The sequence below is a fragment of the Sminthopsis crassicaudata genome, chromosome 3 (assembly GCF_048593235.1).
Source record: "Sminthopsis crassicaudata isolate SCR6 chromosome 3, ASM4859323v1, whole genome shotgun sequence".
NCBI classification, from domain to species: Eukaryota; Metazoa; Chordata; class Mammalia; order Dasyuromorphia; family Dasyuridae; genus Sminthopsis; species Sminthopsis crassicaudata.
In genome coordinates this window covers 42,390,178-42,402,356 of record NC_133619.1, presented here as the reverse complement: position 1 = coordinate 42,402,356, position 12,179 = coordinate 42,390,178, and the positions used below count along the sequence as shown (strand labels likewise).

The 12,179-nt window shown below is 35.0% G+C and overlaps 1 protein-coding gene across 2 annotated transcripts in view; it reads left to right on the top strand.

The window, feature by feature from the left end:
* Positions 1–10,280, top strand: part of RNF13 (ring finger protein 13) — an 81,972-nt gene extending 71,692 nt beyond the window's left edge. For both annotated transcript variants that reach the window (XM_074298346.1, XM_074298347.1), the window contains 2 exons: positions 8,242–8,322; positions 8,797–10,280. In XM_074298346.1, the coding sequence (XP_074154447.1) occupies positions 8,242–8,322; positions 8,797–9,164 (449 nt within the window). In that variant the 3' untranslated portion in view covers positions 9,165–10,280. The remainder of the gene's footprint in view (positions 1–8,241; positions 8,323–8,796) is intronic.
* The last annotated feature ends 1,899 nt before the right edge of the window (positions 10,281–12,179 follow it).

Below are 12,179 nucleotides of genomic sequence, written 5' to 3'. Positions count from 1 at the left end.
ATTTTTCTATTCCCAATTTTTTCAACATAACTGAATTTTAAGACTTGTTATTCTGTATATGTGAAATACAATATTCTTCAATTTTTGTGAATTTAATTATTTTCATGATAATTATCATGAAACACTATATTATATTTCTATCATAGACCATTCATGTTTAATAGTTTTGATTTAGTAAAATTTTCAGTAATAATTTAACTAGTAGATAAATATCCCGAGAATAAGGGACTCTTAGTTCTAAATCTTTGTATTCCTTGTGTTTGATATACAGTAGGTGTTTAATATTGAATTTACTGAATAAAATCAGAAAGTAATATTTTATTCATATGTGTAACTGCCAAAGTAGCAAATATTTGGAAAATACCTTTAGTAGTTATAGAAAATAGAATAATTTTAAGTATGCATGAAAAATATGTTTAAGAAGAGAAAATAAATTAGTCATAGTTATTTCATTGTGAATCAAATTTTGGGCAATTTTAGCCCCAGTACTTGAGTGATTATATAGTTTGCCTCTTTAAGAAGCACCTACATCTTCTCTTTTGAGATGGATGATGCTGTTTATTAAAAGTTCTACAAAATTCTCATAACCAAGAAGATGAAGTCTCATCAGACGTGATATATACATACATACATTCATATATATGTATGTATTTTTTTTTTTTTTTTTGGCCAGGCTTTTCTAAGGCATCTAGTTTATAGTTCTTTCACCCAGATTTTTTTGTGTTTTCAGTTGTGTTGATTTTAAGACACCATCTCTAGCCAGCTACAGCTCTGTCGAGGCTGGAGAATCAGCATTCTTCCTTTCTTCTTTCTAGGTGAGTGAGGCATATGACTGATGGGAGCATGTAGGTCCCAACAAAACCATTTCAGCCTCATGTCTTAGAGTTTCTAGCATCTGTCTGTGTAGATTCAAGATTGGTATTTAATCATATTTATCTTCTTTGTTCACACTGGGGAGTAGTGCATGGAGCAAATGTTTCCCCAGAGTGGTAATTATGTGTTTGTCTTGAATGTGTTCAGTAAGTATGTCTTTTGTTTTCAAGAAGATCTTTGGAAATAAAACTTAATGGGGAACCCATGAATAGTTCTACTGATTTGCTAGTGATTATCTGTCTAGATATAGATTAAAGAGGGCAAAAGATGGCACTTGTAGTTTTAAGGACATCCATTTGTCCTGTCCCTTTTAGCAGACTTACGTGGTACTTCTAAGATGGAGCATCTAAAAAGTATGAGAGTTATAAAAAGTTTCCTCTACAAAGTAGAAATTCTCACAGCCTCCTGTGGAAAGTATTGATAAAATAAAACAAAAGATTAAAGAGCTTAACCAACTTGATGTGCTTGGGGGGGGGTATTTCACCTGAAATGTATAAATATTTGATAATGACTGATTAGAATATGAACAGGTGTAGTTTATTTAGACGTTGTGTGACTGTAACATTATCTCTGTAGGGGGTAAGCATATGGGATGACATGGAGCTATCTTTCTTCAATGTGACCACATGTGAAACCTAAGGTGATTTTTTTTTTTTGCTTAGTAGAAAATCATGACTCTTAAGAGTCTATTGTTTTCTGCCTGAATTTTCATCATAGTGATTATTTTTCCAAGGTGATCTAATACTTCAAATTTAGAATGTAAGAGATATGATATAAATTGTTTATTTACAAAAAAAGGACAAATAAACTAAACAAGTTTTTTTGTGTTTTTCAGCTAGAATTGGAAGTAAAAAAATAAAATGTTAAAAGCAAAGTAAATATGCAAACCATACAAAGGGATCTTGACTTAGAATATATAAGTAGGAGCACTCTAGTTATTTTTCAGAATGCTTTTTTCATCCAGTGCAGAGATTTTACAAAAACGGAGGCCTATAGAGTTTGTCACTTGGCCAGTTTAAAAAAACAAGCATTTGTTAATTTGTTACTATTATGTTCCAGGCACTGTGCTATATGCTAGAGATATAAAGAGAGGCAAAAACATGGTACCTTCCCTAAAGGAACCCATGTTCTAATTAGAGAGATAACATGCATATAATTATGCAATAATATACATGTATATATATATAATATTAATTTTATATATATATAAAAAACGGAAGGTGATAATCTCAGAAGGAAGGAACTAGTAATTAGGACTTAAAAACGTCTCCTGTTTTAAAATGTCTCCCTGAATTTGGGACGAAGGAAGTCAAGAGATGGGGATGAGGAAAGGAGCCTGCACTGATCCAGGAGATGGTCCGTCATATCTGAGGGACAGCAAGAGGTTGTGTTGTCAGTCTGCCCTTTAGAGTAGAGATGTGTAAGTTACAAGAAGACTAGAAAAGGTGGAAGGACTGGGCTATGAAGGCTTGGGTATATGAGAAGTATGGTCAGACTTGAGCTAGCTGAGTGGAGGATGAATTGGAGTGGGAAGAGACTAATTAGCAAGGTCTTGTCCAGGGTGGAGGTGCTACAGGTCTTGCAGCAGGATGGCAGCTTTGTAAATGAAGAGAAAGGGTTATTAATGAAAGATGTTTTGAAGATGTGCCTTTATAGATTTGGGAGTGAAAGTGAGAAGTTTAAAATGATTCAGAGACTGTGAGCTTGAATTGTTTGGGAGGATAGTGGGAGCCCTCAACAATAATAGATAAGTTGGAAAGAGGGGAGGTTCTGTTGGGATTGGGGGGGAGAGGAATGAATTCTTTTTTAGACATGTTGAATTGAAATGTACTTGGGACATCCATTTTGAGGGGGTCTAAGAAGCCAGTTGGTGACAATCAGGTGAGATGTGAGGGCAGATAAATTGGAACTGAGAATAATGGCTTAGAGGTAATAACTAAAACTGAAAACAAGTGTGATAGTATAGAATGAAAAAAGGAGAAGTCTGAAGACAGCTTTGCTGGACACCTATAGTTGGTGAGTGTGACAGGAATGAAGACTGAACCAAGGAGACTGAGAAGGAAGGAGCTGGGAGAAAGTAGAGGACTGAAATTGTAGGAGGAGCCTGTGATTAAGATACAAAGGCTGCAGAGAGGCCAGGATGGATGAGGTTTGAGATTTGGCAATTAAAGTCTTTAGTTCTGGCAGTTAGGAGCGCATTGTTAACTTTAGAGAGAGCTATTTCAGTGAAGTAAAGATGTTAGAAATGAGATCATAGAACAGGAGTTCTTAACCTTTTTGTATGTACTGAACCTGTGGGGCAGTCTGGTGAAGCTCATGGACCTCTGAGAATTGTGTTTTAAAAGTTTACAAAATAAAATACTTATAATTAAAAAGAAAAGCAGTTGTTAGAAATAGTTAAAAATTAATAAAACAATTTCACAGACGCCACATTAAGTCCCCTGTTGTAGCTAGTAGAAGGGAGTAAGTGAAGGTGAAGTGGCAGAAACTAGGGATTGACCAACATCTAACACCCTATGCTAAGATAAGATCAAAATGGGATCATGAATCACACCTAAAGAGTGATACTATAAGCAAACTAGGAGAATAAGAGATAGCCTATCTCTCAGATGTATGAAGGGAGGAATTTATTGGTTTTGGAGATAGAAGGGACCTCAGAGATTACAGATCACCATGACAGATAATAGTAATGATTTAAAAAAAAATTGAAATATTGTGAGAATTACCAAAATGAAATATGATGTAAACACATGCTGTTGGAAAAATCTGGTTGACATAAACCTTTAATTTGTAAAAAGTGCAATACTTTCAAAGTGCAATAAATGGAGTTATGTCTGTCTGTACCAAAATATATTTTGGACAGACAAGGTTCTTTCCTATTTAAAAATATTAACATGTCATTGTTGGTGGAGTTGTGAAATGATCTAACCATTCTGGAGAGCAATGTGGAACTATGCCCAAAGGGCTATCAAACTGCATACCCTCTGACCCAGCAGTGCCATTGCTGGGTCTATATCCCATGTAAATCATAAAGGAAGGAAAAGAATTCACAAGTGCAAAAATGTTTGTAATAGCTCTTTTTGTGGGAACAAAGAATTGGAAAATGAGTAGATGCCCATCAGTTGGGGAATTGCTGAATAAGTTGTGGAAGGCATTGGAATATTATTGATCCATAAGAAATCATGAACAAGCTGATTGTAGAAAGGCCTGGAAAGATTTACATAAACTGATGCCAAGTGAAACAAGCAGAGCCAGGAATACATTGTACACAATAACTACATGAATGTGTGATGATCAACTAGGAAAGACTTGGTTCTTCTCAGTGGTTCAGTGATCCAAAGCAGTCCCAGTAGACTTTGGACAGAAAATGCCATCTGCTTCCAGAAAAAGAACTAAGGAGAACACATGCTATGTTCACTTCTTTTTTCTGTCTTTTCCCTTTTGTTCTTACTTTTCTCTCCCAATATGATTTTTATAAAGCATTGTACATAAAAATAAATAAGTTAAGTTAAGGGAACAAAATAGTGACATGTATTTGGATGCATAGTAAATGTTATGCTTTATGACACTTTGGCCTTAGTAGAAAACAAGTAGACTTTATTCAAAGGAGCCTGAAAGAAATTAGCATAAAAGGCTAAGCAAACTATGTATTTATTTATTTTGTGATTCTGTAGCCAGTTAACTCAGGTTTCTTAGAACATGGTGCTAATGAAATCAAGATCATGGGCTTGATTCCAGTATCTAGTAGCCACTTTTCAGTTCTTCAATCACTTATCCTCAGTTAATTCTATGGCTATCAGATTGTTTCCAATAACTCAAACCTATCGTTGTGTGTGTTTTACAAAGGGGATATGACAAGAGTATGAATTGGTTATTATAAACAACTCCTTAGAAGAACAAAATCCTATTAATAGGACGATATTATGATAGATTTCTTTGGGTCAGAAATATTTTCATACTTTTTTTGGGGAAAAGGAGGAGATCTGAACCTATGATTTTGAAGCAGCAATGACCATTAGCCCTGCTTTTAAACTGTCTTTTCTCTTTGCAACCTTAATCTGAGGACCATCCACTATGCTTCTGCACTTGCCCCTTGCTCTTGACTTTCTTGGGCCTCTTGTCTTGTCCCTGCTCCTTTCCTGCCAGACCTTAACCCTGGTTTACTCCTATATTGTAATTTCATTTTATCCAACCTTAAATGGACTCTGAGTACAGTAAAGCAAGCCTTTTGTTTCTGTCACTCAAATAGTTATTTGTTTATTAAGAACCTGCTAGGTTGTAGGCATTGTGGGAAGTTCTGAGGATACATAAAAAGGCAAAACAGGCCCTGCTTTCAGAGATATCACTATGTAGCAGAGAAATAAAAAGCAAACAACTGAGTACAAATGATAATTAACAGAGTGAAAGCACTAAGTTTAAGAGGGAGTTGGAGAAGAGGAGGGAAATTATTTCAGCCACGGGAATAGTAAAAATGCTTGGTGTGAGGAAATCAGAGTGTGGTGTTTAAGAAACACAAGGAAGTCATTGTTACTAGATCACAAATTTCATGGAAGGTGTGAGAAGAGGAGGATTGGTCATGATGGAACTTAAAAGCCAAACAGGTGATTTTCTATTTAATCCTGGAGATGATCAGTTTTCACTGGGAGTTGCGGGTAGGTTATGGAGTGTTGACATGGTCAGATCTGATTCCCTACCACACTACACACAGGAGCTATTTCAGACCTCTTCCCCCACCCCCACCCCTATACCTCTTCCTCTGCTCCTCTCTCAATTGAAGACCTTGCTGCTACTTTATTTTTAGTAAAAAAGGAAGTCCTCAAAACCCATTTATATAATCTCCTAGTCTCTTTTACTCTTTGCCAGCCCCTAGAAGATTGTGCCCTTAATCAACTCTCTTCTCATCAACTAATTTCATCTGTCCTACTCTCAAAGGTACCCAGATCATACTCATCCCTAAAAATACTTTCACTGTCATCTTCTTGAAAATATTTTCCTAGATCTTTTCTCTTTCCTAGTCAAATTACTTGAAAAATTGATGTATATTCCTGCCTCCCATTTCCCTTCTCACTTCTCAACCTTTGCACCATTTCACTCATTGAAATTGCACTTACTATTGGCCTCTGATTGCCAGATCTGATCAATTTTTTCCCCCTTAATCCTCCTCCTCCTTGGTCTCTCTCTGCTCAGTTGACCATACTCATTTCCTGGGTGCTGACCTCTTGGGGTTTTTATGGTGACATTCTCTCCTCGTTTTTCTGTTATGTGTCTGATCATTCCTCAGTCCCTATTAGCTAGCCCTCTTCTCCCTTGGGACCCTGTCAGTCTCCTTATGAGCTTCCAAGGGTTTAGCTATAACCTCAGTGCAAAGGATGTTTGTCCAGCCCCTTTCTCTGCCACTTAGGTTCCAGATCACTGGAAACAGCTTCAGTCTTTATGTCTCTTGCTTTCCTTGTCTTTTCCTTCCAGTCCCTCCTCCAGACTCCCTGTTCTATTAAAGGCACCCCCTCTCTTTCTTCAGTGCCTCAGTTCCTATGTTGGCATTATTCCCAGCCTTTCACTCTTCCACTCTAAAATTTTAGCTGTCTAAAGTAGAGTTACTAATAACTCTAGTGATGAGTTATACTAATTTGTAGAATTTTAAAACTCATCACTTCTTTACAAGTATATAAAGTAGTTAAGGCAAATGTTATTGTATGGATAATGAAATACAGGTTCTGAGAGGTCTCTGGCTTGTGCAGGGGGATAGTTAAGTAACCAAGGTAAGATTCAAATCCAGAATGCTGTGAACTTTAGGCTACCTTGTCTCTTAGGCAGGGAAGTACCTATTCTCCATCAGTGAAGATCTTCCAAGTGGAAGTCGGATGACAGTTGTCAGGGATGTGTGAAGATTTTCTTGTTCAGGTAGATATTGGACTGGATGACGTCTGAGGTGTCTTCCCACTCAGAATTTCACATATGTGTGTGCATACATGCCCACGTGATCTGACGCTATTAGCCAATTCTAGGAAAACAGCATAGGCTAAATGTCATGACCTAAGGGGGAGCTGAGTGCAGCAAGCTTTTAGGCCACAGAACATTACTGAAAAACAGTATATTGTCAAAGCAACATAATAATTGCATTTAGCACAATGTATCTTTTGGCATAGTTAATACTATAAATATATTTAATATTTGACATCATTTATGTTTAAAGATCCTGAACAAAACTCTAATAATACTTGATAGTGTGTTGAAGTTTACAAAGAAGTTTAGATTCTCTTTTGAGCCTTGAAATAAGTTAAGTGGGTACTAAAATTCCTATTTTGAAGATGAGGTGCAAAATTAAGTGATGTGCCAGTTAATGCAATTTACTTATCAAACATTTATTAACCAGCTATTTGTAGTACATTCTTTAAGCATCAGATAGTATTGGAACCCAGGTTTTCTCACTTCTAGATTCCAGAAGTTTGTTTACTGTATAGGCCACACAGCAACTGAGGCATATGTTTTACTCTTACTGTGGAACTTCCCATGGTTACTGGGGGGGGGGGGGGAAATGCCTCATTTTGGTGTTGAGAGTGGGCTGAAGGCTTCAGGCATAAAGAATAGTTTTCTTGCCTCTTTTTTAACATTCTTCCTGTGATTAATGAGAGCAACTCACTTGGGTTGTGATGTTGTGAACATTTACCCTTCTCTTTGCAGGTAATATGTATCGAATTATAGATCAGCTTTTTTATAATTTGATTTTGGAGGATAACTGAGGAAATATTGATGAAAATTATATTGTAAAGTAGTCAAGTTTTCTGGCCATATGTAAGAGCTAAATTAGAACATTGTTTCATAATTATAAGCCAAACAATCCGGAGTGAAGCAGACAGCCAAAACATTGCTGAAACTGAAAGAAACTTGGAAAGCTAGTCCTCCATCATTTTATGGATTTGAGCCATTATCTCCATATTAATAAAAATGATAATAAATGAAATTTTAGAAATGTCCTCTGGATTAAGAAGTATCAATAATTTGAGTATTTTTAGGAAAGAGTCTTTTGTTTTTAAATAATAATTAACATTAGAATTCTAATAGCAATTTTCAGATTTGTGGTTTTCCCAAGTCTGCCTTGTAATAGTAGCAAATGCATTTAGTGCATTGTGCATGCATAAATAAATCCAATATGCATTTTGCATAGAAATTGATTTTTTGAATGTAGATACCTTAAGTTTTTAAAATATCATTAGCCTGTGTCAAATAAGAATGGTGTGCACATACCCCCCCTACCCTCAATATCCTACTCTAAAAACTTCTTAAAATAATAAAAACCTAATTTGATATGCTTAAAATCTTATGGCAGCTATCAGTCTTATAGTTTCAATTTACAACTTTCTAACTTAGGAGATGAGTATGACGTATGTGCCATTTGCTTGGATGAATATGAAGATGGAGATAAACTCAGAATCCTTCCTTGTTCCCATGGTATGAGCAATTTTCAATTGATTTTTATGTCATTGTATTCAAAATGTTTTAAGCATCGTAGTATTTGTTGTTTAGTTAGTTCATATTTGAGATGTATTTGAGAAAAGTTTTACAGAAATAGGATGTCTCATTTTTTGTCCTTCCATGAAAATAATGATCTCATAAAAGTACATAAATAGGTAAATGACTGAAAAAACATTTTAAAAGTGTTTGCCATGTGTCAGGTACTTTGCTGTCAACACTGGGGAGACAAATAACAGACAGAGAGTTCTCGTCCCCAAGAAGAATACTTTCTAATAGGGGAATTGTAGAATATACTTCACTGAGTACCTGTTTTCAGAAGAAAATATAAACTGCAATTTCCTAGTGTACTTTTTATCCAGTTAGTAATTAATATAGAACATTCTAATGAAAAAAGATGTATACTCCAAGCACATTTTGCCAACTGAATAACATGTATTTTTTTCTCAACAGCGTACCACTGCAAGTGTGTGGATCCTTGGCTAACTAAGACCAAAAAAACCTGTCCAGTATGTAAACAAAAAGTTGTTCCTTCACAAGGAGATTCAGACTCTGATACGGACAGTAGTCAAGAAGAGAATGAAGTCTCAGAACATACTCCTTTACTTAGACCTTTAGCTTCTGTTAGTGCCCAGTCGTTTGGAGCTTTATCAGAATCACATTCCCATCAGAATATGACAGAATCTTCAGACTACGAGGAGGAGGATGACAATGAAGATATTGATAGTAGTGATGCTGAAAATGAAGTGAATCAAGAGAGTGTAGTTGTTCAACTGCAACCCAATGGTGAAAGGGATTATAATATAGCAAATACGGTTTGAACTTCCAAGTCTATTCATCTTCATACCTTGTATGAAAAAAAATTGTTTATCAGCTTATCCCTATATGTGTATTTAAGTATATACTTTCATTGTCCACCTCCCTTCAGTTACTTTGTAGAGAGGAATCTTAGTGTGTTCTATGGTTTAATTTGATTGCATAATTTTTTTTTTCTTAATCAGGTTTTCATCCACAAAAAGCACACTGCTTATTACTAAAGCATAATGTTATCAAGGTGCTGGATCTCAAGCATCATTCTCTTTTTTGGAAAGGAGTATAGCCAAAAAGTTTGAAAAAGAAAAACCACTGCAAGTGAAGACTTGATTACAGTGTACAAATATATTTATTCCCATGATGATTTCTGCTGCCATACCATGCATGGCCTAGCCCAGCTTCCCAGAATTTTTGGTATCAACTTGTGGGAACCCCCAAAACTGTTTTCATTATGGCCATTCAGTATTTTTCTTATGAATACTACAAAATGAAATAGAAATACTTAGTAGCAGAATTCTCTTTCCTATTCACAGATAGTATTTTAAGCCAGAAGCCAGCAGTTTGTAATAGAGTGCAGAAAAATTTGATATTAAGACAGTTCTTATATTTAATAGTGTTGAATATTAGTTTGATCCAGCTGCTAGCTAAACTAATATGGCCCCACATTAATTTTCAGAACTGAAGGATTGTGTGTTTGTGTGACCAAAGCAAAAAGATAGGCAATACCACATAGGAATGCTAACTAAAAATTTAGCACATGTTCTATTGATCTTCTGATCACATATTCATGCACACACATGCGTGTACACACACACACACACACACACACACACACACACACACACACACACACACACCTTAATAGAGTATCATATGCTAATCTCCTAAACTATGTACAGAAAAATTTTTTTTGAAGTATTTGATTTGAAAATGAGTGCTTATAAATATTTAACAAAACTCATGATGTACTTTAACATGTATTATGAAAAGCTAAATTATAAATATATATGCCATTGTAACTATGTAGAAAGATGTTAAGACTCATGTATAATGAAAATAGAGAATTTTTTTATGGCCTTGTATGAGGGAAGTTTGAAAGTTAATAAACACGTTTTCCACTTTAAGTTATAGCTGATATGCTGTACCAAAGTATTATAAGCAATTTGCATCTTTATTAACATTTTTTAGATCTAAGAACAGTGCTACAAAAACATAAAAGTACCATGTATATACACACACAGGTATTTATAAATGTATGATTCTGACTACTATACAGATACCTGAATTGTCTATATATATGCTAAGAAAGCTAAAATTTAATTTTAACTGATGTACTGTTTAAAGTACAGCTGTTAGATCTAACTTTATGAAAATGATACATTCTTGAAAAATTACAGATTGTAATTTTCTTAAATGAAGCAGTTCTTCTATTAACTTCATTCACAAAAACACTTTCTGCCAGGTGGGGAAAAACTTTTTAGCTACAAGAATCTTATACAAGTTTCAAGGAAACACCTTTATCTATTTCATGGATATTATGTCACAAGACTATTAAATTATCATTTTTGCTTTTCTCGAAATCTACTTGTAAAGAAATGACAGTATAGTAACACTAATTTGTCTCACATGAAGAAGGGGATTGTTGTGGGTGGTCCTTTAAGTTCAGAGAGACCTCATGTTGGAATCTCTTTTCCCTTCCAAGACAAATGTTATTTTTAAAAACAAAACACTAGAGTACAGGGTTTACTTCACGTAGAATTTTCAAGTAACTGCTCCAGTTAAGACAGCAAGATAAATTCTTTGGAATTTCTAAGTTCTCAATAGTAAAGTCCAATTTTTCCACATTTGCAGATTTCTGCATATAAGCGTTGTTTAAACCAAGTGACACAGAATATGTATTAAGCTGTCAATAATATAGCTCCTGCCATGTGTCAGGCACTGTGCTAAGCACTTTTTAAATGATCATCCCATTTAGTCTTCACAACAGCCTTGAGATAGGGGCTATTATCACCATTTTATAGAAAACTGAGGCAGAGAGGTAAAGTATTTTGTCCACAGCTCTTAAGTGTTTTGAGATTGGAATTGAACTGTGTGTGTACTGGGGCATCTTCTGGCTGATTTCCAACCTTAACTGTGACATCAGGATGGTCACCCTTAATTAAATTATGATATTTGTCTGGGACTGTTTTCTCATCTGTAAAAAGTGGGGAAGAGAGGAAATAGAATAGATCATAAATCATTTCTAGCTTTAAATATCTTTAACAAATAATTTTGTTTCTGTGAAATTGTTATCTAGCCCATGACAGCTCAGTTGCAAGTAGTAATAACATATTCAAGATTTAAAATCTCAATAAGGTGGAATAAAACATCAGCATTTAAGCATAATTAAAACACACTGATCCACACACTCAAGTTCAGTGATACACATTGTATCAGTTCATTTAAACATGCTATTTGTGAATTATTCAAAGAAGCCTATAATAATGTACAATATGTAATGTTATATAATGTGGGTGTGGTAGATTATCACTAGTATAAGAACATAATGTCAAAATTATATAATAGTGTGGGAAGAAAGGAATTTATGTCCTTTAAAAAAATTAGCAGTCTTAAATATTAGTTTTATGACCATCATTACTAGTTGATAGACTTTTTTCCACAAGAATAGACTTTGCTTGGGGCACTTTGCAATAGTGTTGTTTCTTAATTGGACCTAGCAGTAAATCAAAGAGATCTGAACCAGTTTGGACTAAGTAGGGGCAGAGAAAGAATGTAGTCACTACCATACCAGCTTTGAGTGAGTTATTAATTAGTCAAAAACTCTTGTTTCTACAGTCAGTGGAACTGTGAAACCACAAGAGTAGTCATGTTGGCAGTGCCTGGTGTACATTATCGACATAGAGCATATTGCATTGGCTATCCAACTGTAGTTGAACAGAGCAATTAGAATGCATCTGAGTTATTTCATCTCTTGAACTCTTAAATGTGTAATGAAGTCCCATTATCAAGTTATATTAGTGCTC